This window comes from Oncorhynchus gorbuscha, linkage group LG03 (genome assembly GCF_021184085.1).
Source record: "Oncorhynchus gorbuscha isolate QuinsamMale2020 ecotype Even-year linkage group LG03, OgorEven_v1.0, whole genome shotgun sequence".
Taxonomy (NCBI): Eukaryota; Metazoa; Chordata; class Actinopteri; order Salmoniformes; family Salmonidae; genus Oncorhynchus; species Oncorhynchus gorbuscha.
In genome coordinates, this window is record NC_060175.1 from 25,290,962 (window position 1) to 25,315,391 (window position 24,430).

The window sequence follows — 24,430 nt, forward strand, 5'->3', positions numbered from 1 at the left end:
CATCTGTAATATAGCCCATCTGTAATATAGCCCATCTGTAATATAGCCCATCTGTAATATGGCCCATCTATAATATAGCCCATCTGATATATGTCCCATATGTAATATAGTCCATCTGTAATATAGCCCATCTGTAATATAGCCCATCTATAATATAGCCCATCTGTAATATAGCCCATCTATAGATAGCCCATCTATAATATAGCCCATCTGATATATATCCCATCTGTAATATAGTCCATCTGTAATATAGCCCATCTGTAATATAGCCCATCTATAATATAGCCCATCTGTAATATAGCCCATCTGTAATATAGCCCATCTATAATATAGCCCATCTATAATATAGCCCATCTATAATGGGCTATAGATAGCCCATCTATAATATAGCCCATCTGATATATATCCCATCTGTAATATAGCCCATCCAACGACCTCCAACTACCTCCTTCCCATAATTATTTCTTTATTTTGCTCCTTTGCACCCCAGTATCTCTACTTATACATTCATCTTCTGCACATCTATCACTCCAGTGTTTAATTGCTATATCGTAATTACCTCTACACTATGGCCTATTTTATTGCCTTTCCTCCCTTATCTTACCTCATTTGCACTCACTGTATATAGACTTTTTTTCTACTGTATTATTGACTGTGTTTGTTTATTCCATGTGTAACTCTGTTGTTGTATGTGTTGAACTGCTTTGCTTTATTCTTGGCCAGGTCACAGTTGTAAATGAGAACTTGTTCTCAACTAGCCTACCTGGTTAAATAAAGGTGAAATAAAATAAATATATAAATATATAAAAGAAAAACAGAAATACCTTATTTACATAAGTTTTCAGACCCTTGCAATGAGACTCGAAATTGAGCTCAGGTGCATCCTGTTTCTATTGATCACCCTTGAGATGTTTCTACAACTTGATTGAAGTCCACCTGTGGTAAATTGTTGGACATGATTTGGAAAAGCACACACCTGTCCATATAAGGTCCCACAGTTGACTGTGCATGTCAGAGCAAAAATCAAGCCATGAGGTCGAAGGAATTGTCCGTACATTTCTGCAGCATTGAAGATCACTAAGAACTCAGTGGCTTCCATCATTCTTAAATGGAAGATGTTTGGAACCACAAACAATCTTCCTAGAGCTGGCCACCCGGCCAAACTTAGCAATCGGGGGAGAAGGGCCTTCGTCAGTGAAGTGACCAAGAAATTGATGTCCACTCTGACAGAGCTCTAGATTTCCTCTGTGGAGATGGGAAAACCTTCCATAAGGACAACCATCTCTGCAGCACTCCACCAATCGGGCCTTTATGGTGGCCAGACGGAAGCCACTCCTCAGTAAAAGGCACATTACAGCCCGCTTGCAGTTTGCCAAAGGGCACCTAAAGACTCTCAGACCATGAGAAACAAGATTGTCTGGACTGATGAAACCAAGATTTGAACTCTTTGGTGTGAATGCATTACGTCTGGAGTAAACCTGGCACCATCCCTACAGTGAAGCGTGGTGGTGGCAGCAACATTCATAAAAACCTGTATTCCCTTTGTCATTATGAGGTATTTTGTGTAGATTCATGAGACAAAAAAAAATTCTTTATCAGGTGCATCTTGTGCTGGGGACAATAAAAGACAACATTAAAATGTGCAGTTTTGTCACACAACACAATGTCACAGATGGCTCAGGTTTAGAGGGAGCATGCAATTGGCATGCTGACTGCAGGAATGTCCACCAGAGCTGTTGACAGAATGTTAATTTCTCCACCATAAACCACCTCCAATGTCGTTTTAGCGAATTTGCCAGTACATCCAACAGCAGACCACTCCGTCCCAGGACCTCCACATCCGGCTTATTCACCTGCGGGATTGTCAGAGGAAGGAGCAGGGAAGTTCGAAGGTTGTATTTCCGTCTGTAATAAAGCCCTTTTGTGTAGAAAAACTCATTCTGATTGGCTGGGCCTGGCTCCCCAGATTAGGGCCATAGATTAGGGCCTAAATAATTAATTTAAATTGACTGATTTCCTTATATGAACTATAACTCAGCAAAGTCTTTGAAAATGTTACATGTTGAGTTTTTATTTTTGTTCAGTATATTTTCCCCAGTCTTGATCCAATGCTGAGGTTGTGAGGTGTTGTTATTTCAATGTTGAGCACTCTACGGATTTCTTCAGCACACGTCTACTTTTCATTGACACACAGATCGATAAGGTTTCATCAATAGACAGCCATACATCATGCAACCTCTCTCGGTCAATACTGACTGACTGTAATTTTTCACTCCTGTAGTGTGTATGATATATACTGGCATGGTTTTGATTATGATGAACCAGGCAAAGCTAAGCACCATTGCCCTGGACAGTGGATACACAAATATTAATGGCCATAGAGACTGCCAAAGAGAACGAGATTGAGATAAAAAAAGTAACAATTTACATCATCTCATTGTCAATCAAATGATTGTCATATCTGACATTGACTGACAGTCCATTAACAGTATAATTACATTCAGTTACAATGACTCTCTGCATTTGATACGATCATGCACATGCTTGTATGGTCCCATGATAGAAGTCTGGATGTATGTATGTATGGATGGATGGATGGATGGATGGATGGATGGATGGATGGATGGATGGATGGATGGATGGATGGATGGAGAGTGTGTGTATGTGTGCGTGTGTGCATGTGTGCGTACGTTCCAATGGTAGAAGGTTGGATGGAGAGGAGAGGCCAAAAGACAGGCTGGGGTTGCTCTCTTCTACATTTCATCTATAGTGGATCTGTAGCTTAGCCTCCTTCCCTCCTTCCTCATCATCCCATCTTCATGATTGGCATGGTCCTCTGGGATGTACAGATGGGCTTTCTATGTTGAAGAAATCATGACATACGTGTAGATGAGTAAGAGCTGCCATTCGCCCGCACCCAGGCTGTCTCGTGTACATACGTCCTCTATCTCAGCCCCTTCTCTGCTACTATCTCCTCTGAAGAGGTGACTTCTCATCAAACCGTCTCTCGTGGATGTATGGATGGATGTATAGGTTGATGTATGGATGGATTGATAGATGGATGGATGTATAGTGGGATGTATTGATGGATGTATTGATGAATGTATAGTTTGATGAATGGATGGATGTATATATGGATGTATATATGGATGTATTGATGGATGTATAGTTTGATTTTTAGATGGATATATAGATGGGTGTATATATGGATGCATTGATGGATATATAGATGGATGTATTGATGGATGTATAGATGGATGTATAGATGGATGTATAGATGGATGTATAGATGGATGTATAGATGGGTGTATATATGGATGTATTGATGGATGTATTGATGGATGTATAGATGGATGTATAGATGGATGTATAGATGGATGTATAGATGGGTGTATAGATGGGTGTATAGATGGATGTATAGATGGGTGTATAGATGGGTGTATATATGGATGTATTGATGGATGTATAGATGCATCCTGTCCATTTGGGATACAGAACCCTTATCTGGAACTGTAGTCTTCTTTGTATATGGAATCATACCTGTACCTATAATCTCTCATGGACAGAGCCACGTAAACATAAAGTGGGGCAAAAAAGTATTTAGTCAGCCACCAATTGTGCAAGTTTTCCCACTTAAAAAGATGAGAGAGGCCTGTAATTTTCATCATGGGTACACTTCAACTATGACAGACAAAATGAGAAAAAAATCCAGAAAATCACATTGTATGATTTTTTATGAAATTATTTGCAAATTATGGTGGAAAATAAGTATTTGGTCACCTACAAACAAGCAAGATTTCTGGCTCTCACAGACCTGTAACTTCTTCTTTAAGAGGCTCCTGTCCTCCACTCGTTACCTGTATTAATGGCACCTGTTTGAAGTTGTTATCAGTATAAAATACACCTGTCCACAACCTCAAACAGTCACACTCCAAACTCCACTATGGCCAAGAACAAAGAGCTGTCAAAGGACACCAGAAACAAAATTGTAGACCTGCGCCAGACTGGGAAGACTGAATCCCCAATAGGTAAGCAGCTTGGTTTGAAGAAATCAACTGTGAGAGCAATTATTAGGAAATGGAAGACATACAAGACAACTGATAATCTCCCTCGATCTGGGACTCAACGCAAGATCTCATCCCGTGGGGTCAAAATGATCACAAGAACAGTGAGCAAAAATCCCAGAACCACACGGAGGGACCTAGTGAATGACCTGCAGAGAGCTGGGACCAAAGTAACAAAGCCTACCATCAGTAACACACTACGCCGCCAGGGACTCAAATCCTGCAGTGCCAGACGTGTCCCCCTGCTTAAGCCAGTACATGTCTAGGCCTATCTGAAGTTTGCTAGAGAGCATTTGGATGATCCAGAAGAAGATTGGGAGAATGTCATATGGTCAGATGAAACCAAAATATAACTTTTTGGTAAAAACACAACTCGTCGTGCTTGGAGGACAAAGAATGCTGAGTTGCAACCAAAGAACACCATACCTACTGTGAAGCATGGGGGTGGAAACATCATGCTTTGGGGCTGTTTTTCTGCAAAGGGACCAGGACGACTGATCCGTGTAAAGGAAAGAATAAATGGGGCCATGTATCGTGAGATTTTGAATGAAAACCTCCTTCGATCAGCAAGGGCATTGAAGATGAAACGTGGCTGGGTCTTTCAGCATGACAATGATCCCAAACACACCGCCCGGGCAACGGAAGGAGTGGCTTCGTAATATGCATTTCAAGGTCCTGGAGTGGCCTAGCCAGTCTCCAGATCTAACCCCATAGAAAATCTTTGGAGGAAGTTGAATGTCCGTGTTGCCCAGCAACAGAACTTAACTGCAATGTCAGTGATGGATTTATCACTTATGCTTAAAAGCTGACCAAGTTGGTTTTTGCAACATATTTGCTGTGAGACTTTATTGCACATTCCTTTTCATATTTTCATATCAACATTTACCTACTAAGTGAGAACGCTCTTGCTAGCTCTCAAACAGTCTCTGGAGCATTATGTCTATGTAATAATACAGTCTATCCTAATCATATTAGCAGAGTTTAAGTACAAATTGAATAAAGAAATTAGGTCAATTAAAGGTTAAGATGCTGAAAATTATATTTTTGGAAACTAAGATTTAATTGATCAATTAATAAGGGTCTAAGGCAGCTGAGATGTTCCTAGTTGTCCCTCGGAAGGAGACAGAAAGAGGGAGAGAGAGAGATAATGAGAGAGATAAAAATAGTGACATAAAGAGTAAAGGAGAAATGGAGAGTAGAGTGAGTACAGAAAGGCATACACAGACAGTCACTGTCACACACTCCAGTGGTATCCTGATCCTTTTTCAGTTTCTGCTGGTGACAGCTAACTGACACTTCACTGCCTGTCTGAGAGTGGTGGAGGATGTGGGACCCATGCATGTGTGACTACCTGCCTCAGTGTAGTCGGATACATGCAGTGGAATAAAGTATAAAAATGTCAGATAATGAGAGCTGTCGATGTCATTGCTAGTCCATGCTACCTAGTACACTCTTGTGCTTAAAACAGTTGCAAAGACAGGTAACCAATCTAAGCAACTATAATCAATGGTGGCTACTGCATCTTATGTATTGATAGAAGTTGCCAATTTATACTAAAATATATTTATTCAAGTTAACATGACCTTCAGTTAACAAGACTTTCAGTTGTATTTAGTGCTTTATTAATGATATGTTACAGTTTAATGCTCTTAGTGGATTCATATTTCAGTCCATCTTCGGCTCCGCACTACATAAAGCACCAGTCAAAAGTTTGGATACTGTCACGCCCTGAATTTAGAGAGCCTTTTATTCTCTAATTTGGTTAGGTCGGGGTGTGCCTAGGGTGGGTACTCTAGTTTTTGTATTTCTATGTTGGCCTGGTATGGTTCTCAATCAGAGGCAGTTGTCTATCGTTGTCTCTGATTGGGGATCATATTTAGGCAGCCTTTCCCACTGGGTTTTTGTGGGATCTTGTTTTTGGTTAGTTGCTTGTGAGCAATCCATTTGCTGCACGTTTCATTTGCTGTTTATTGTTTTTTTGTGAGTTTCATCTGAATAAACATGTAGAATTCTATGTACGCTGCGCCTTGGTCCGACATTCATTATAGCGATCGTGACCGATACAACTTCTCATTCAAGTGTTTTTCTTTATTTTACTATTTTCTACGTTGTAGAATAATAGTGAAGACATCAAAACTATGAAATAATATATGGAATCATGTAGTAACCAAAACAACTGTTAAACAAATCAAAATATGTTTTATATTTGAGATTCATTAAAGGAGCCACGCTTTGCATTGATGACAGCTTTGCACACTATTGGCATTCTCTCAACCAGCTTCATGAAGTAGACACCTGGAATGCATTTCAATTAACAGGTGTGCCTTGTTAAAAGTTCATTTGTTGAATTTCTTTCCCTCTTATTACATTTCAGCCAATCAGTTGAGTTGTGACAATGTAGGGGTGGTATAGAGAAGATAGCCCTATTTGGTAAAAGACCAAGTCCATATTATGGAAAGTACAGAACAAATAAGCAAAGAGAAACAATAGTGCATCATTACTTTAAGACATGAAGGTCAGTCAATGTGGAAAATGTCAAGAAATTTCAAAGCACTATGATGAAACTGGCTCTCATGAGGACCTCCACGGGAAAGGAAGACCCAGAGTTACCTCTGCTGCAGAGGATAAGTTACCAGCCTCAGAGATTATGGTCCTTCTGTAGCTCAGTTGGTAGAGCATGGCGCTTGTAACGCCAGGGTAGTGGGTTCGATCCCCGGGACCACCCATACGTAGAATGTATGCACACATGACTGTAAGTCGCTTTGGATAAAAGCGTCTGCTAAATGGCATATATATATAATATATATATATATATATAGATTATAGCCCAAATAAATGCTTCACAGACTTCAAGTAACAGACATATCTCAACATCAACTGTTCAGAGGAGACTGCATGAATCAGGCCTTCACGGTCAAATTGCTGCAAACCACTACTAAAGGACACCAATAAGAAGAAGAGACTTGCTTGGGCCAAGAAACATGAGAAATGAACATTACACCAGTGGAAATCAGTCCTTTGGTCTGATGTGTCCAAATTTGAGATTTTTGATTCGCAGATGCAGAGTAGGTGAACAGAGTAGGTGAATGGATGATGTCCACATGTGTGGTTCCCACCGTGAAGCATGGAGGAGGAGGTATGATGGTGTGGGGGTGCTTTGCTGGTGACACTGTCAGTGATTTATTTAGAATTCAAGGCACACTTAACCAGCATGGCTACCACAGCATTCTGCAGCAATACGCCATCCCATCTGGTTTGCGCTTAGTGGGACTATCAATTATTTTTCAACAGGACAATAACCCAACACATCTCCAGGCTGTGTAAGGGACATTTGACCAAGAAGGAGAGGGATGGAGTGCTGCATCAGATGACCTGGCCTCCACAATTACCTGACCTCAACCCAATTGAGATGGTTTGGGATGAGTTGGACCGCAGAGTGAAGGAAAAGCAGCCAACAAGTGCTCAGCATATGTGGGAACTCCTTCAAGACTATTGGAAAAGCATTCCAGGTGAAGCTGGTGAGAGAATGCCAAGAGTTTGCAAAGCTGTCATAGAGGCAAGGGGTGGCTACTTTGAATAATCTCGAATATAAAATATATATTTTGATTTGTTTAACACTTTTTTGGTTGCTACATAATTCAATATGTGTTATTTCATCGTTTTGAAGTCTTCACTATTATTCTACAATATTGAGAATAGTAAAAATAAAGAAAAACCCTTGAATAAGTAGGTGTGTCCAAACTTTTGACTGGTACTGTACGTACAGTAGTGTAGATGCCCCTGCATCTACACAGAAAGGGGACATGGAATGGATTGCTGTTATCCAGGGGGAGCATTGCACTTTGCCTGTCTAAATACGTCATATTTACTCAATTTGTCCTCTTGAACCAGTAGTGTGCCTGCTGTTCCCCCAGGCCTGTGGTATACAGGGCATTTTAAATGGAACTGTCAGAGTGGGTTAAGTGCAAGACTGTTCTGAGATCAGTGTTAATGTCAGTCAACTCCATCGAGGTCGGAAGAGAGACCATCACTTATCTTTGCCATTATCACTTCTGTGACAGCATGGACAGCCCCATGAGGTTTTTATGTGAAGTGTGCCCCCTTTCCAACTCTATGGTCAGTTTATAGAGAAACCCTCTAGGGAGGCACACTCCACAGAGTATGTTAGTGTTGCACTCACCATACTAGCTGATCTCTCTGCTCTCCAGCTTGCCTTATGTCCATCCACTTTGGTGCACTGATGTTTATTTATGGAACAGTGTCCTTGAGATGAAATACCCCAGATATTTGGAGGACAACATCTCTCAATCAGCTGTAAGATGCCATCTGTAGGACTGTAGACACTTTGACTTCAGTGTAGGTAGGCAGTAATCAGTACATTTATTATGAAGCTTTTGTTTTTATTTTGTTGTTTTGTTTGTCTTTTTTTCTATTTCTGACACAAATGGGAATACTTTATTTTAGGAGTATACTCTGCTCATTAGCATATTATCTTTCTGAGACTCTGAAAAAAACGTTTTTGAACATACAGTTGAAGTCAGAAGTTTACATACACGTAGGTTGGAGTCAATTAAACTAGTTTTTCAATCACTCCACAAATTTCTTGTTAACAAACTATAGTTTTGGCAAGTAATTTTCCAACAATTGTTTACAGACTGATTATTTCACTTATAATTCACTGTATCACAATTCCAGTGGGTCAGAAGTTTACATACACTAAGTTGACTGTGCCTTTAAACAGCTTGGAAAATTCCAGAAAATAATGTCATGGCTTTAAGAAGCTTCTGATGGGCTAATTGACATCATTTGAGTCAATTGGAGGTGTATCTGTGGATGTATTTCAAGGCCAACCTTCAAACTCGGTGCCTCTTTGCTTTACATCATGGGAAAATCAAAAGAAATCAGCCAAGACCTCCACAAAAATTGTAGACCTCCACAAGTCTGGTTCATCCTTGGGAGCAATTTCCAAACACCTGAAGGTACCATGTTCATCTGTACAAACAATAGTATGCAAGTATAAACATCATGGGACCACGCAGCCTGTCATACCGCTCAGGAAGGAGATGCTTTCTGTCTCCTAGAAATTAATATACTTTGATGCAAAAGGTGCAAATCAATCCCAGAACAACAGCAAAGGATCTTGTGAAGATGCTAGAGAAAACAGGTACAAAAGTATCTATAATCCACAGTAAAACGAGTACTATATCGACATAACCTGAAAGGCCGCTCAGCAAGGAAGAAGCCACTGCTCCAAAACTACCATAAAAAAGCCAGACTACGGTTTGCAACTGCACATGGGGACAAGGATCGTACGTTTTGGAGAAATGTCCTCTGGTCTGAACTGTTTGGCCATAATGACCATCATTATGTTTGGAGGAAAAAGGGGGGAGGCTTGCAAGTCAAAGAACACCATCCCAACTGTGAAGCACGGGGTCGGCAGCATCATGTTGTGGGGGTGCTTTGCTGCAGGAGGGAATAGTGCACTTCACAAAATGGCATCATGACGCAGTTAAATGATGTGGATATATTGAAGCAACATCTCAAGACATCAGTCAGGAAGTTAAAGCTTAGTCGCAAATGGGTCTTCCAAATGGACATCGACCCCAAGCATACTTACAAAGTTGTGGAAAAATGGCTTAAAGACAAAGTCAAGGTATTGGAGGAGCCGTCACACAGCCCTGACCTCAATCCTATAGAAATATGTGGGCAGAACTGAAAAAGTGTGTGCGTGCAAGGAGGCCTACAAACCTGATTCAGTTACACCAGCTCTGTCAGGAGGAATGGGCCAAAATTCACCCATCTTATTGTGGGAAGCTTGTGGAAGGCTACCGGAAACATTTGACCCAGGTTAAACAGTGTAAAGGCAATGCTACCAAATACTAATTGAGTGTATGTTAACTTCTGACCCACTGGGAATGTGATGAAAGAAGTAAAAGCTGAAGTAAATCATTTTCTCTACTATGATTCTGACATTTCACATTCTTAAAATAAAGTGGTGCTCCTAACTGACCTAAGACAGGGATTTTTGACTAGAATTAAATGTCAGGAATTTTGAAAACTGAGTTTAAATGTATTTGGCTAAGGTGCATGTAAACGTCTGACTTCAACTGTATTTATTAAGTGATAAATATTTTTCATTATGCTTTGTTGTATGTGCGTGCACTGTATTGAAAATAAGGAATTGGTTTATTGTAAATATGACTGTACAGTCAACTTTAGAGTAGGTAAAGAAAAGCATTTAGCACATCCTGATGTTCACTCCAAAATGACATGTATTGATCTCTCTCTCTCTATCTCTCTATCTCTCTATCTCTCTTTCTCTCTCTCTCTTTTCTATCTCTCTCTCTCTTTTTACTGTATCCCCCATTTCTCCCCATATGACCCCTGTTTCTTCCTCTTCTCCTCTTCTTTAAATCATTTGTAATTGTATGTGCACTGTAGTGGACATGAGGAATTGGTTCATAGTAAATATGAACAATTTAACTTTACAGAAAAAACAGTTAGCACATCCTGATGTCCACTACAAAGGACATTAAGAAGCTGTTAAAAACATTGCCCTGAAAATTCACCACACTATTCCTGAGATATTTACTTAGCAATTTGAATATCAAACTTACAAAGATTATAATTACACAATTACACACATTTGTCTTCTACTAACATAAAAGGTGCTAATTGTGTTTGGCAGACATTTTGAAAAACCAGGAAGAGAAAGTTATCCAGGTCACAACCCCACACGTTATATCATTGACAAGCCCATAATGTCCTCTCAAAGTAACAACAGTACATAGTGGCATGTACTGTATGGGCCTCAAAGATACGGACCAAAACCCAATGTCCATTAAAGTGGAAATAAATGAATTGCTGGGTATCACATGAGGATATAATCTAGTCCTATCTGATTTAAGAGAGTACAATGAACACCATATCACATCACATAACCAAGACGCACATGGGCCATATGTGCTCAGAAGAAATAATCAGTCCACTAGCAGTGTTGTATGACTTAAATGTAATGTAATGTCATAGAGCAAAAAAAGCCACATACAGTGCCTTCAGAAAGTATTAATACCCCTTGACTTATTCCACATTTTGTTATGTTACAGCCTGAATTCAAAATGTATTAAATATATCTTTTTCCTCACCAATCTACATACAATACCCCATAATGACAAAGTGAAAACATGTTTTTAGACATTTTTTGTAAATTCATTGAAAATGAAATACATAAATATTTAATTTACATAAGTATTCACACCCCTGAGTCAATACTTTGGCAGCGATTACAGCTGTGAGTCTTTCTGGGCGTGTCTCTAAGAGCTTTCCACACCTGGATTGTGCTACATTTGCCCATTATTCTTTTCAAAATTCTTCAAGCTCTATCAAATTGGTTGTTGCTCATTGCCAGACAACCATTTTAGGTCTTGCCTTAGATTTTCAAGTAGATTCAAGTTAACTCTTTAACTCGTTCCCTCCCCAGAAACATTCACTGTCGTCTTGTAAGCAACTCCAGTGTAGATTTAGCCTTGCGTTTTAGGTTATTGTCCTGCTGAAAAATGTATTATTCTCCCAGTGTATGGTGGAAAGCAGACTGAACCAAGTTTCCTCTATGATTTTGTCCTTGCTTAGCTCCATTCAGTTTATTTTTTATCCTGAAAAACTCCCCCATCCTTAGATCCTTAACATACTTAAGATAACAAGCATACCCATAACATGATGCAGCCACCGCTATGTTTGGAAATATGGAGAGGGGTACTCAGTAATGTGTTGTATTGGATTTTCCCCAAAACATAACACTTCGTATTCAGGACAAAAAATATAATTGCTTTGCCACATTTTTTGCAGTATTACTTTAGTGCCTTGTTGCAAACAAGATGCATATTTTGGAAAAATTTATTATGTACAGGCTTCCTTATTTTCACTTGGTCATTTAGGTTAGTATTGTGGAGTAACTACAATGATGTTGATCCATCCTGAGTTGTCTCTAACTCTAACTGTTTTACTGTCACCATTAGCCTCATTGGTGAAATCCCTGAGCAGATGCACTGCTCTTCGTGAACTGAGTTAGGAAGGGCGTCTGTATCTTTGTAGTGACGAGGTGTATTGATACACCACCCAAAGTGTAATTAATAACTTCACCATGCTCAAAGGGATATTTCATGTCTGGAAAACCTCTGTGGTCTTTGTGGTTGAATCTGTGTTTGAAATTCACTGCTCGACTGAGGGACCTTACAGATAATTGTTTGTGTGGGGTACAGAGATGATATAGTCATGCAAAAAACACATCAAACACTATTATTGTACACAGAGTGAGTCCATGCAACTTATTATGTGACTTGTTAAGCACATTTTTACTCCTGAACTTATTTAGGCTTGCCATAACAAAGGGGTTGAATACTTATGACTCGAGATTTCTACTTTCCATTTGTAATGGGAACATACAGCTGCAGCACGGCATGAGGCGTCTCACAACACATGCTACGCAGAGTGTTATACAGTATACTATAGGCTATTCTGCACAGAACACAGAACTTTGTGGGTGTATTAATGATGTGCCAGAACTATCAAATACTGGATTAATCTCCTCAAATGAAGATGGATATCTGTCTCATAATATTTTTATGTACTGGCCGAAAAACTAAAGGGATGATGGCCACTAATTAGTCAACTAAAAAGTTAGAAGTCACTATTCTATTGTCATGTGTTGGGAAGGGAAGGCAGGTGAAATAATGAAGATCTGAAGTGTGAAAGAGTGAGGAGTTCAATGAGGTCCATGGGAATGGTAGGGCTGTGGAACCTTAACCTAACCCTAACCCTAACCCTAACCCTAACCCTAACCCTAACCCTAACCCTAACCCCTAACCCTAACCCTAACCCCTAACCCTAACCCTAACCCTAACCCTAACCCTAACCCCTAACCCCTAACCCTAACCCCTAACCCTAACCCTAACCCTAACCCCTAACCCTAACCCTAACCCCTAACCCTAACCCTAACCCCTAACCCTAGGCATCCTGATGTGCTAGAGGGAAAAGGTGGTAGTTACAGTGGTCTTACAAGAACAAACATGGGCATACACACACGAATGCTCGAGCACGCACACACACATTTGCTTTACTCTCTTTGTGGGGACCAAACAATTGATTTCCATTCAAAGTCCTATTTTCCCTAACCCCTTTCCTTAACCTTAAGACCAAACCCCTAACCCTAAACCTAACCCTAACTCCTAACCCTAACCCCTAATCCTAATTTTAACACTAACCCCTAAGCCTTTAATAGAATAGTAAAACTAAAAAGACACACACTCGCACACTAATCGATGTTGACTATTTATTCAACGTGTTCTGCTTTCCACAGAGGTACAATAAAATATTGTTCTATTCAATTATGTGATTAGGCCTATGTCTCTCTCAGCAACATCCGCTTTCAATAGCTTCCACGTGGTAGATCAATAGATGATGTCGGAGTTATTTGGGGCATAATAAGCTCATGGTGTTTACATATCAATGGTAGATTCCACAACATACGCACACACCTCAGTCGGGTAAAGTTCTTGTCTCAAAGTTCTGGTTGTTATCACATAATTAAACAGATATGGTTGTCATCCATTACTTCCATCTGTATTGGGATGGGTGGCTCTTGCTCCAGGTAATGTGGATAACTGACATTGTAGACAGGGTTGGTGATTGTGTGACATGTGAAAGGGGCATTGGCTGGTGACCTCTCTCTATCTACAATGTCAAACCCTCAGGTAGACAAAAATTGAGGTTTTAGAGTTAATTTCCTGCAATTCTATGCATTTTGCCATGGGCCCTAGCGGCTGCGGGGCCCTAAGTGGTCACTTATGTTGCTTTTACCTGGAACCGGCCCTGTAGACAGCAGAAGCTTTTCAAATGAGAATTCTCCGAGGTACAGAGATACAGTAGAGATGGGCATTTTTGGACTGAAGATGCAGAGATAAAGAGATAGACAATTTTGGACAGCAGAAGATTTTCTTAAGAGGGTCCTCTGAGGTGTAGTGATATTAAAGATTTATGCTAGTCGGCTAACCCAAATGGCACCCTATGCCCTATATAGTGCACTACTTTGGCCAGAGCCAATATATAGGGAATAAGGTGCCACTTAAGAAGCAGTCATAGACACCTTTGGACTGGGGCTGAGGATCTGATATCACTCCCTGATAAATTAGCTCTGAGAGAATGGTGTGCTGTAGTTGTTTTGTTAGTTTACTTGTAAAATATGTGTGCCGGTTGAGATCACCTAACCGAAGGCGGGCACGTCTATCATATATATCTCCTACAATCATACAGAGGCTGTAGCCATTGTCACTGTGTGAGTCATTTAAATGAGAACTATGATGATTATAGTCAGTGTGAATTTGACATGAGGAAGGAGCTCGCTTACGGTGTTTAACACAAGTGTAGGTGTTGAATGTCTGGGACTAGCTAACATAGTTTATACATTTTTCTCTCTCTCCCTCGCTCCCTATCCCTCCCTACCTCTCTCCCTCTCTCACTTCCTCTCTCCCTCCCTCCCTCTCTTACTTCCTCTCTCCCTCTCTCACTTCCTCTCCCTCCCTCCCTCCCTCTCTTACTTCCTCTCTCCCTCTCTCACTTCCTCTCTCCCTCCTTCCCTCTCTCACTTCCTCTCTCCCTCCCTCCACCACTTCCTCCCTACCTCCTTCCCTCACCAGGTTGCCAACCTCCTCCGCCTCTTCCAGATCCCTCAGATCAGCTATGCCTCCACCAGCGCCAAGCTCAGTGACAAGTCTCGCTATGACTACTTCGCCCGCACCGTGCCGCCTGATTTCTATCAGGCCAAGGCCATCGCCGAGATCCTGCGCTACTTCAACTGGACCTACGTGTCCACTGTGGCATCTGAGGGCGACTACGGCGAGACGGGCATCGATGCCTTCCAGCAGGAGGCCCGCGCCCGCCAAATCTGCATCGCCACCTCGGCTAAGGTCAGACGATTGTTATTTGTTTGTTCGTTGCTGTTGTTGTTGTTGTTGTTGCCCCTGTCACAGCTAAATAATTAATACAGAGTAAATGATTCAATAGTTTTGAAGACTACTGTGTCTTATTGTAACATGCAATAATTATAAGTTAGTACATAATTAATTTGTTGGTCAAACAGGTGAGCCGCTCGATGAACCGGTTCAGCTACGACCAGGTGATCCGCTCGCTGCAGCAGAAGTCCAACGCCAAGGTGGTCATCCTGTTCACACGCAGTGAGGATGCCAGGGAGCTGCTGGTGGCTGCCGCTCGCATGAACAGCACCTTCACTTGGGTGGCCAGCGATGGCTGGGGGGCGCAGGTAGGGTCTGGTAGTCCATTCAAAAATGGTTGATTCCCGATTCCCAAACAATTATAGAACCAATTCCTGTATAATAATCGATTCCCGTTATTTTACTGCTGTTTCCGATAAAATGTCATGTTTTGTGACTGTGATGTTGGTAACTGCAGATGTAAGTTTAAGTAAGAAATGTTTTCATTCCAATTAATTATAAAATGTGAATGATTTTCAGGAGAGCGTGGTGAGGGGAAGCGAGACAGCAGCAGAGGGGGCCTTCACCATCGAGCTGGCCTCCTACCCCATCCGGGAGTTTGCAGACTACTTCACCAAGCTGAACCCCTACACTAACACACGGAACCCCTGGTTCAGAGAATTCTGGGAGCACCGCTTCGACTGTAGTCTCACAGTGCCTGGTTGTAGCGAACACAGTCTGCGGGATGGCAAGTTTGAGCAGGAGTCCAAGATCATGTTTGTAGTCAACGCGGTGTATGCTATGGCTCATGCCCTGCATAATATGAGGCAGGCGGTGTGCCTACCCAATGCCACCAAGATATGTGATGCCATGAAACCAGGCACCGGGAAGAGGTTCTATAGAGACTTCATCCTCAAGGCCAAGTTTGATGGTGAGTGAAGCGGTCAACAATAGAAATAGCGTAAATAGAAGGGGCCATCACCATTCTTCTAAATATTCCATAATGGGTGGACCGGTGGCCATATTGAGTGCACCCCATTCTGTGGGTAATGTAATTCAATTTTTATGGCCTTAACAGCCATATAAGGTCAGGTGACTTGATTACTGTCTATATAACAATGTTAGCCTATACTTCATTCACCACACAAGTTTAGATATACTTTAGATATACTATAGAATGAAACTATCTTTGCCACTCATAATGTTTATGAAATGTTTTATTCTTACTTTTCGTATTTTCAATGTAATAAGGTAAGCGCTCTGCAAGCAACTCAGAATCACAGAGTAATCCTATTATTACCCTGAGTCTCTCCTAGACTGATGTCTAAATATAATTGAGTATTACATGTTTTTATTTAATCATGAATATTGGAAAATTGGGGCAATTTGAAACAAATGCTAATCTGGATTGAGCATGAGTTTTTTTCAGTTGATGCTGTGCCCCTGTGGAGTTGAGAAAGGTTTGGTGAAGATTCAATTTGCAGTGATAAAATGAATGAATTAACATCTATGGGATCATCAGTAACAAATAGAGACTGAGTAAGATGCTTAGCAAGCCACCTACAGTATTTTGAGAACATGCCTCAGGAATGGATGTTTGCATTAAAGGAATTCATTAAAAAGAAAACTGATTCGATGAAGGAAACTTTTACATAATATCTTCGATGAAGGAAACTTTTACATAAGTATGTAAGAAAAATGTTTTACTATATATTAAAACTCAATATCTAACTAAAGAGGAGGAGTTTTCGTTCCTCTTAAATGTCATAATTTATATATTTCTGTTTCCACTCATCTGAAACCCTGAAGAAGGCATCACACCCTATAACAATAATAATAATAATAACAATATAGAAGCATTTCTGAAATATATTTCCATTGTCCATGTCAGGTTGTACGCTACTGGTATAGAAGTCAGGTGCAGGAGAGCAGAGAGTTGTGATCTACTGGTATAGAAGTCAGGTGCAGGAGAGCAGAGAGTTGTGATCTACTGGTATAGAAGTCAGGTGCAGGAGAGCAGAGAGTTGTGATCTACTGGTATAGAAGTCAGGAGCAGGAGAGCAGAGAGTTGTGATCTACTGGTATAGAAGTCAGGTGCAGGAGAGCAGAGAGTTGTGATCTACTGGTATAGAAGTCAGGTGCAGGAGAGCAGAGAGTTGTGATCTACTGGTATAGAAGTCAGGTGCAGGAGAGCAGAGAGTTGTGATCTACTGGTATAGGTGCAGGAGAGAAGTCACTGGTGTCAGGGAGAGCAGAGAGTTGTGATCTACTGGTAGGTAGAAGTCAGGTGCAGGAGAGCAGAGAGTTGTGATCTACTGGTATAGAAGTCAGGTGCAGGAGAGCAGAGAGTTGTGATCTACTGGTATAGAAGTCAGGTGCAGGAGAGCAGAGAGTTGTGATCTCTAGCAGAGAGTTGTGTATAGAAGTCAGGTGCAGGAGAGCAGAGAGTTGTGATCTACTGGTATAGAAGTCAGGTGCAGGAGAGCAGAGAGGTGCAGGTGCAGGAGAGCAGAGAGTACTGGTATGATCTACTGGTATAGAAGTAGGTGCAGGAGAGCAGAGAGTTGTGATCTACTGGTATAGAAGTCAGGTGCAGGAGAGCAGAGAGTTGTGATCTACTGGTATAGAAGTCAGGTGCAGGAGAGCAGAGAGTTGTGATCTACTGGTGTCAGGTGCAGGAGAGCAGAGAGTTGTGACTGGTATAGAAGTCAGGTGCAGGAGAGCAGAGAGTTGTGATCTACTGGTAGAAGTGCAGGAGAGCAGAGAGTTGTGATCTACTGGTATAGAAGTCAGGTGCAGGAGAGCAGAGAGTTGTGATCTACTGGTATAGAAGTCAGGTGCAGGAGAGCAGAGAGTTGTGATCTACTGGTATAGAAGTCAGGAGCAGGAGAGCAGAGAGTTGTGATCTACTGGTATAGAAGTCAGGTGCAGGAGAGCAGAGAGTTGTGATCTACTGGTATAGAAGTCAGGTGCAGGAGAGCAGAGAGTTGTGATCTACTGGTATAGAAGTCAGGAGCAGGAGAGCAGAGAGTTGTGATCAGGCTCACACTTTATTTGGCAGAAACAACAACAGACGGACGCAACTGGTTCAAAAACCTCCAGCCAATGGAAAAAGTGAAAAGCGTGACAACAGTCAAAATAATACAAATGTTTAACAATTAAACATACCTCTGGTTAAACACGGTACCCGGGGAAAAACCAGCCTGACGAGTCACACAAAACACTTAACAAAACAATTCAAAGCCATGGGGGGTAACAGAGGGAATACATATGTAGTGTGATTAGCGAATGTAAACCAGGTGTGCGGGGAAACAAGACAAAACAAATGGAACAATGAAAAGTGGAGTGGCGATGGAGTGGCGATGGCTAAAATACCGGTTATGTCGACCGCTGCCCGAACAAAGAGAGGAACTGACTTCGGCGGAAGTTGTGACAGTCCAAGACAAGATTGGCTGAATATTATCCGCACTTCTGTTTCCCTCAGCTCCCTTCAGACCTGCGGACACGGAGAACATGGTGCGTTTCGACGCATACGGAGACAGTCTGGGCCGCTACAACATCTTCCACTACCACAAAGAGGAGGATAAATATGTGTACAGGAAGGTATGTAGCTATCCATCCAGGGGCGCTGTACTGCGGCTGACCGTTTGTGTGTGTGTGTGTGTGTGTGTGTGTGTGTGTGTGTGTGTGTGTGTGTGTGTGTGTGTGTGTGTGTGTGTGTGTGTGTGTGTGTGTGTGTGTGTGTGTGTGTGTGTGTGTGTGTGTGTGTGTGTGTGTGTGTGTGTGTGTGTCTGCATTTGGGAAAAAGGCAGAAGACACATTTCTGTTTTAACCAAGTATCTCTCCTCTCCACTCCTGTTCTCTAAAGGTGGGCTACTGGGCCCAAGGCCTCATCCTAAACACCAGCCAGGTGCCATGGAGGGGCCCAGGCGAGGGGCCCCCCACCTCCCAGTGCAGCGACCCCTGTAGGAAGAACGAGGTGAAGAGCATGCAGCCTGGAGACGTGTGCTGCTGGATCTGCATCCCCTGCCAGGTAATACATCCACAAGCAAGGAGAGAAGAGTGTAAGAGATTACACTATTCTGTCATTGTGTAGTTTATCTTTTGTTAGTCAGTAGCTCACTTTGAGGGTGTGTTCCAGCCGGCACCATTCATTTCTGCCAGTTGAATATACACTACCTTATTTTTTTCAAGTTTGAGTTTATGGTTAGGATAGGGCTGTTGCAGTGACCATGTTACCGCCACACTGGCAGTGATGAGTCATGACTGCAGTAAAATTAAGTGTGACCATTGAGGCACGGTAATATCCTTTTATGCACTTTGGGCATGCTTTGGTAGTACCCAACTTGCTAACTACCATCAGGCCCTAATGGCCTGGTACTCAGGGTTCTATTGTCCCTCCATCAGGTCCTAATGGCCCGGTACTCAGGGCTCTATTGTCCCTCCATCAGGTCCTAATGGCCTGGTACTCAGGACTCATTCTAAATCAGGGCTCATTCTAAATGACATTCTAAATCATCAAAAACCTATAGTCACACCATGCAGCCCATATATGACATTCTAAATCATCAAAAACCTATAGTCGCACCATGCAGCCCATATATGACATTCTAAATCATCAAAACCTATAGTCGCACCATGCAGCCCATATATGACATTCTAAATTGCATCATTCACAACTAAAGTTGACAAATGACTCTAAATGTAGCATATAGGACCTGTTTCAAATGATCACTTTTATGCTCAATTTAGCCACTTCATATGCTCACTCGCTCCTTTCTATTTAATTCAGCTGAGTTCAATGATATTCTTTTTACTATAAAATCAGCACCGGACTTCTAAGCATATCTTGTCTGCTAAATGAACACGCAAACAGAGTGTGGCATGAAACATAGCCAGTTAACATAATATAATATATGCCATTTTGCAGACGCTTTTATCCAAAGCTCCTTTCAGTCATGAGTTCAATACATTCTACTATAAAATCAGGGGATCGAACCCATATCTTGTCTGCTAAATGAACACGCAAGCAGCCATGCTGAAACTGAGCCAGAAGGAACATACAGTAGCTAACTCATATTCTGTCTGTTCTTCTGAAATACATGTTCTTCATATCATATTGACTAATAAATCATATATTTATTGTGATGGTGTATATTAAATTGATTTATTAGACTTTTTTAAATGTAGATGCTCCAAAGGCGCTCATCAAATATTGTCGATAGTTACAGTGAGGGAAAAAAGTATTTGATCCCCTGCTGATTTTGTACGTTTGCCCACTGACAAAGAAATGATCAGTCTATAATTTTAATGGTAGGTTTAGTTGACAAGGGACAAGATTGTAGAACTACACAAGGCTGGAATGGGCTACAAGACCATCGCCAAGCAGCTTGGTGAGAAGGTGACAACAGTTGGTGCGATTATTCGCAAATGGAAGAAACACAAAAGAACTGTCAATCTCCCTCGGCCTGGCGCTCCATGCAACATCTCATCTCGTGGATTTGCAATGATCGTGAGGAATCAGCCCAGAACTACACGGGAGGATCTTGTCAATGATCTAAAGGCAGCTGGGACCATAGTCACCAAGAAAACAATTGATAACACACTACGTCATGAAGGACTGAAATCGTGCAGCGCCGGCAAGGTCCCACTGCTCAAGAAAGCACATATACATGCCCGTCTGAAGTTTGCCAATGAACATCTGAATGATTCAGAGGACAACTGGGTGAAAGTGTTGTGGTCAGATGAGACAAGTGGTCATCCCCACTTTCAAACATGGAGGTGGAAACATTATGCTTTGGGAGTGTTTTTCTGCTAAGGGGACAGGACAACTTCACTGCATCAAAGGGACGATGGACAGGGCCATGTACCGTCAAATCTTGGGTGAGAACCTCCTTCCCTCAGCCAGGGCATTGAAAATGGGTCGTGGATGGGTATTCCAGCATGACAATAATCCAAAAAACACGGCCAAGGCAACAAAGGAGTGGCTCAATAAGAAGCATGTCATTACCAATTTGGTCCTGGAGTGGACTTAAATGAATGAAAATGAACAATAATCCAAAAAACACGGCCAAGGCCAGTCTCCAGACCTTAGTCCCATAGAAAATCTGTGGAGGGAGCTGAATTTTCGAGTTGCCAAACATCAGCCTCAAAACCTTAATGACTTGGAGAAGATCTGCAAAGAGGAGTGGTACAAAATCCCTCCTGAGATGTGTGCAAACCTGGTGGCCAACTACAAGAAACATCTGACCTCTGTGATTGCCAACAAAGGGTTTTGCCACCAAGTACTAAGTCATGTCTTGCAGAGGGTTCAAATACTTATTTCCCTCATTAAAATGCAAATCAATTTATAACATTTTTGACATGTGTTTCTCTGGATTTTTTGTTGTTATTCTGTCTCTCATTGTTCAAATAAACCTACCATTAAAATTATAGACTGATCATTTCTTTGTCAGTGGGCAAATGTACAAAATCAGCAGGGGATCAAATACTTTTTTCCCTCACTGTAGTTTAACAACAACTGAACATCTACAAACCATCTATTTGGGACTATACACTTCTTTTCCCCCTGCCAGCCCTACCAGTACCTGCTGGATGAGTTCACCTGTGCAGACTGTAGCTTTGGACAGTGGCCCCAGGCCAACCTGACAGGCTGTTTCGACCTGCCAGAGGAGTACATCCGCTGGGAGGTACTGTCACTGTTTTCTCTCTCCCTTCTTTTGCTGCTATTTTCTTCCCTTTTTAAAAACAATATGTAAAGTGTTTTCCAACTTATACATGTGAAATAACACTTTAAATAAACCTTGATTTGATTTAGGATGCCTGGGCTATTGGGCCGGTCACCATCTCCTGCCTGGGAATGTTGTGTACCCTCTCCGTGGTGGGCCTATTCTTCAAACACAACGACACCCCAGTGGTCAAAGCCAGTGGGCGAGAGCTGTCCTACATCCTCCTGCTGGGGGTCCTGATGTGCTACAGCATGACCTTCATCTACATCGCCAAGCCCTCCACGGCTGTGTGTACCCTACGTCGACTCGGCCTGGGTACCTCCTTTGCCGTGTGCTACTCGGCGCTCCTCACCAAGACCAACCGCATTGCGCGGATTTTCAGCGGGGTGAAGGACGGGGCCACGCGGCCAAGGTTCATCAGCCCAGCCTCCCAGGTGGCTATCTGTGGTGGGCTGATCTCCTGTCAGCTCCTGGTGGCCTTGGTCTGGCTCCTGGTGGAGATGCCTGGCGTCAGGAAGGAGGTGGGTGTAACAGAGTTGGATTCCTAACCCCCAGCCTGAAATGTTTCCACTCATGCTGTCAAATCATTTGCTTTTCTATAGAGTAATAAAGTGTTGTCAAGTAGGCGGTCATGTGTGTTTGCAAGGCGGGGACGGAAGTTATACTGTTAAGCATGCACAATGACAGTGACGCCTGTCACGAGAACATATAGATATAATACTACTCTATATTAATATACTGTTCACTACTCATCTAATACTATTCTATTTAATTATATGGAGGTGAGCCCCGAGAGGAGGGATATAGTCACCCTGAAGTGCAACAGCAAGGACTCCAGCATGCTGGCTGCTCTGGCCTACAACTGCATCCTCATCGTCCTCTGCACAGTCTACGCCTTCAAGACCAGGAAGTGCCCCGAGAACTTCAACGAGGCCAAGTTCATTGGGTTCACCATGTACACCACCTGTATCATCTGGCTGGCCTTCCAGCCCATCTTCTATGTAACAGCCAGCGACTACAGGGTGAGTTGGAATAATTAGACTCCAATTAGGTTTGTAAAAATGCTGGTAACTTTTCCAAAACGTCCAGGTTTTCCAGAAATCCTGGTTGGAGGTTTTCGGATTTCCTGCTTATTCCCTCCAGAATCTTCTAACCATGATTTTGGACAACTTGGGAATTTTAGGAAAGTTACCGTAATTTATGCAACCCCAACTCCAATATATTGTAATGAAATGAGGGACTAGAATGAGTTAATTGTGCTTATCAACACAAGGGTCAGTACGATATGAATGACAGTGGATGTCTTTTCTCCCAGATCATTATTTTTAAAATCTATAAGTCCTTGAATGTGTCATAGCTTACCAAAGGATCTAGGTGACATATATACATTCCTTTTGATCATCACCTTCCTCTGAGTTTCATCAAAGGACTGTATTTCTTTTCATGTGTCGTAGAGATGCTTTAAAGACAAGAACAAAGACACTGGAGATAGAGATACCCAGTCTTGATTATGTGGGCGTTAAACCCCAGTCTGCTTAGTCGCATCGACTGTTACTGAGAAGACAAAGACATTCTCCAAATTATTTTCTGTATCTAATCTAAAACTGCAGTATTGCCATTGTAATACCTTTTATTACGATTTGAAAAGTAATTATGTTTTTCTCTCTTCTAATGTAGACAGTGAAATGTGCAGGAGATTCAACCAGGGCATTTTGATAGGAAGACTCTTGTCCCCAATGTCCCTTTTCTAATAAGGCATTTAGAAAGGAAGACTTGTTCCCAGTGTCCCTCTTCTGCAGTGACTTGTGAAAGTAATCAACCACCCTAGCATTTTTCCTATTTTGTTGCCTTACAACTTGGAATTAAAATTGATTTTTGGGGGGTTTTGTATCATTTGATTTACACAACACGCCTACCACTTTGAAGATGCAAAATATTTTTTTATTGTGAGTCAAATAAGACAAAAAGCAGAAAACCTGAACATACATAACTATGCACCACCTCTCCAAAAGTCAATACTTTGTAGAGCCACCTTTTGCAGCAATTACAGCTGCAAGTCTCTTGGGGTATGTCTCTATAAGCTTGACACATCAAGCCACTGGGATTTTTGCCCATTCTTCAAGGCAAAACTGCCCCAGCTCCTTCAAGTTGGATGGGTTCCGCTGGTGTACAGCAATCTTTAAGTCATACCACAGATTCTCAATTGGATTGAGGTCTGGGCTTTGACTAGGCCATTCCAATACATTTAAATGTTTACCCTTAAACCACTTGAATGTTGCTTTAGCAGTATGCTTAGGGTCATTGTCCTGCTGGAAGGTGAACCTCCGTCCCAGTCACACATTTCTGGAAGATTGAAACAGGTTTCCCTCAAGAAGTTCCCTGTATTTAGCGCCATCCATCATTCCTCCAATTACTTTGCAGACAGAGTTCAGTGTGTCAAATCGGAGGGCATGCTGTCCGGTCCTCTGGCAGTCTCTATGAGGGTGCCACAGGGTTCAATTCTCGGGCCGTCTCTTTTCTCTGTATATATCAATGATGTTGGTCTTGCTGCGGGCGATTCCCTGATCCACCTCTACGCAGACGACACCATTCTATATACTTCCGGCCCGTCATTGGACACTGTGCTATCTAACCTCCAAACGAGCTTCAATGC

The 24,430-nt window shown here is 41.9% G+C and overlaps 1 protein-coding gene across 4 annotated transcripts in view; it reads left to right on the top strand.

Moving 5' to 3' along the window:
- LOC124029194 (metabotropic glutamate receptor 2-like) overlaps positions 1–24,430 on the top strand; it is a 69,567-nt gene that overhangs the window by 36,880 nt on the left and 8,257 nt on the right. For all 4 annotated transcript variants that reach the window (XM_046340997.1, XM_046341005.1, XM_046341000.1 and 1 more), the window contains exons 3-10: positions 14,756–15,025; positions 15,199–15,378; positions 15,590–15,980; positions 18,534–18,652; positions 18,918–19,082; positions 21,625–21,738; positions 21,867–22,298; positions 22,560–22,799. In XM_046340997.1, coding sequence (XP_046196953.1) covers positions 14,756–15,025; positions 15,199–15,378; positions 15,590–15,980; positions 18,534–18,652; positions 18,918–19,082; positions 21,625–21,738; positions 21,867–22,298; positions 22,560–22,799 — 1,911 coding nt within the window. The remainder of the gene's footprint in view (positions 1–14,755; positions 15,026–15,198; positions 15,379–15,589; positions 15,981–18,533; positions 18,653–18,917; positions 19,083–21,624; positions 21,739–21,866; positions 22,299–22,559; positions 22,800–24,430) is intronic.